Genomic DNA, 3,471 nt, shown 5'->3' with positions numbered 1-3,471 from the left:
TTCTCTTTTGACCGCCAATTTTAACATTTCACTTTAAAATAAAAATGAATTTTAATCAATATAAAATATTATATAAAATTTATGAACTTTTTCAAATTCTTTTGTCAATAAAAAAAAATTAAATACTTTTCTACAAATAAAGCAGCTTTATACGCAATCTCTTAATTACTCGTTTTTCAGTTAATGACTTTTTAACTCAAGAATCGTTACTGATTATTTGAGTTACAGAAAATGAACTAATTGTCAACTAACTTCATACTCCCATTGAGTATTCTTCTGATATAATAACTACAGGTACAGATGAGTGGTGTAAAATATATTTACTGGTACTTCCTAATGTCAATCTTGATAGAGTACTTAAATTACGCTTACCAACAATAATAACATTAGCACCATGTTTTAAAGCTACTTCGCAAATCGAACTTCCTATACAGTTACTGTAATTTTCAATAACAGTTAAACACTTAATCTCTTTTTCTTCACAAATTGTCTCATACGTCGCAACAACTTCTTTAGCTTTTTGTACACTTTTATGAAACTTTTTGAGTTCTTGTTCGGGATTAATGTTCGAAGTTTTAGACATCTTAAGAATATGAACAAGTAAAACAGTATCTTCTGGTCTGTGATAATTTGCAACATACCAATTAAAAGCATTCCTGCAAGCATTACTTTTATCAATTGCTACACAATTGTTTCTTGTGCAACCCATCGTAATTAAGTTCTATAAAAAAAATGTAGAGTGCAATTTTAATTGATATCACACATATTAGCAATTAAGAAAGTTAGCAATTATAAAAGAAAAAATTTAATCAAAAAATATAGGAAAAAAGATAGTTTACAAAAACATTTTCAAAACATTTTATTATATAACCATTTTACAAAAGATATATGCACACACAACCCTCGGAATTAGGAAAAAATGAGGTCAGCAATAAATTGCCGACTTTAAACTGTTAGATGTCGGCATCAGGTCGGCAAAAATACTTTGACACAAAACACTTTAAGGTCAGCAGTTAGGTCGGCAAAGGACAGCCCTCGTAATTAGGGTCGGCCGAATGCTGACCCTAATACCGAGGGTTGTGTGTGTATATATATATATATATATATATATATATATATATATATATATATATATATATATATATATATATATATATATATATATATATATATATATATATATATATATATATATACATACATATATATGTATATATATATTTAATTTGAGGGGGTTACAAATTTTATATGGTCATAACTTTTGAACGCTAAGAGATAATATTATGAAACTTGTTGATGAATAATAAATGAAAAATAAAATGAATAGTAAAAAAAAGTGAGAATAGTACAAAATAAAATTTATCAACTCGTTGCCCCTCACATTTGGAGTGAGGGGGGGGGGATGAAGTCAAAAAGCTTTTATGTTCCTAGCTTCTAATCACCCCAATTTTTTTGCACAGCCTCATTATTTGACATAAATATAAACATACAAATGTTTGGAGTTTGCTCCATGTCATTGTAAATCCAGGATTTTCTGGCTCAAACACCAAAAAATCCTGGATTTACAATTATAAAGATATTTTACAAAAACATTTTTATTTTTAAAAGCAAAGTTAAAACTTTTTCTAAATCCGAATCAGAGTTTAACTTTTATAAATCTTAAAAAGAACAGAACTATTCTATACAACAAAACTGTAACTTAAGAATTTTAGAAATCATAATATATATTATAACTATTGCTAGGTTGCCACTTATATATTATATATTAACCGAACATAGTATGAATTATAATCCATTAAGCCCTGTAACACCAGCTTTTTTAGATACAAAGGAAAAACCTTTATTATACAATATTTGATAGCTTTCAGGCGTATAACAAACTTCAAATTTGGAATGTTTATGCTTATATCAAACAAAGAGGCAAAAAAATTCACAGAGATTAGAGATAACAAATAAACTTCAAAACTTGTCAAGCCCTCCCCCCCCCCCCCTTCTCCCACCATTAATCTAATGATAATCTTCATTAGTATTCTAAACTAAATTTTAATTCATTAATAGATTTTAAATTTTATCAAATAACATTTTATTTTTCAAAAATTATGATCAAGTTCCCCCTCCCCAAATTGAAAGGGTTGTACACTAAATGGTAATAACTTTTGAACACTAAAATATTATTAGATCAAATTTAAAATAAAATTTTATAACTTTAATTATAAAATAAGAAAAAATATAAAATAAAAAAAAGAAAAAAAGTCTTATTTTTGTCATTTGTCAAAATGTCTAGTCAATACATTGACACAAAATTAGTATTTAAAATAAAAGTTTTGTTAAGAAGTGGTTTTGGAATTAATTTTCTAAAGCCACAATCAAAAAAAAAATTTCCTAAGTATTATGCATCAAATACACAGAACATCATACTTATATTATAATACAAATATAAATTTGTATAATAATATAATCATTATATAAAAGTATTCAAAAACACATGCATGTATGAAAAAAATAAAATTGATGGTTCCACGCTTTTATGGTTAGGACCAGTTACCATAATGTTAGTTTCTTGTTTAAATACCTCACAAACCTTCCTACTCTTTTAATAAAATTAGGGTTTTATATATATATATATATATATAAATATATATATATAAATATATATATATATATATATATATATATATATATATATATATATATATATATATATATATATATATATATATATATATATATATATATATTAAGGCCCTGCGAACTGATTTGATTCGCAAATCAAGTGTAGCTCCGATTTGAGATTCAATTCAAAAAAAATGATTTGAGTTTTTTGAATCATTATTCATTTTGTAAATAATGTTGTTTTTTCAGATATCCAACGCTAAAATGCTATCAAAATGTTTTAATTTATCTTAGAGTAAAGTAATTGTAACCAAAAGTAATTGTAATAATGCTTCCAAACAACAGCTGAAAATATAATCCAGGCAACAAAAAAACTTTTAAGTAAAGTTTTTTTTTTCTGAAAAAAAAAAGCTTAAACTTGGATTTCCTCATGTTAATGATTCAATTCATGATTCGATTTGATTTGCGAATCAAGACCTGCTTTGATTCGAGATTCAATTAGAAACTAAAAATGCTGATTCACAGGGCTCTAATATATATATATATATATATATATATATATATATATATATATATATATATATATATATATATATATATATATATATATATATATATATATATATACACATATATATATATACACATATATATATATACATATATATATATATATATATATATATATATATATATATATATATATATATATACACATATATACATACATATATATATATATATATATATATATATATATATATATATATATATATATATATATATATATATATATATATATATATATATATATAAATCAGAACCATCATGATCACCCTCCTACTAGTATTTACGTGC

General features: G+C 23.9%; 1 protein-coding gene across 1 annotated transcript; it reads right to left on the bottom strand.

The window, feature by feature from the left end:
• Positions 1-253: 253 nt before the first annotated feature.
• Positions 254-709, bottom strand: LOC136082715 (uncharacterized). Its single transcript, XM_065802136.1, has one exon. It carries the CDS (start codon positions 707-709, stop codon positions 254-256), a length of 456 nt encoding a protein of 151 aa, XP_065658208.1.
• Positions 710-3,471: the final 2,762 nt, after the last annotated feature.

The sequence above is a fragment of the Hydra vulgaris genome, chromosome 07, assembly GCF_038396675.1.
Source record: "Hydra vulgaris chromosome 07, alternate assembly HydraT2T_AEP".
NCBI lineage: Eukaryota > Metazoa > Cnidaria > Hydrozoa > Anthoathecata > Hydridae > Hydra > Hydra vulgaris.
This window is presented reverse-complemented; position numbering and strand designations above follow the sequence as displayed.

Excerpts from the sequence above, each read along its gene's own strand:
- LOC136082715 (XM_065802136.1), bottom strand. The coding sequence starts at position 709 with ATGGGTTGCACAAGAAACAATTGTGTAGCAATTGATAAAAGTAATGCT.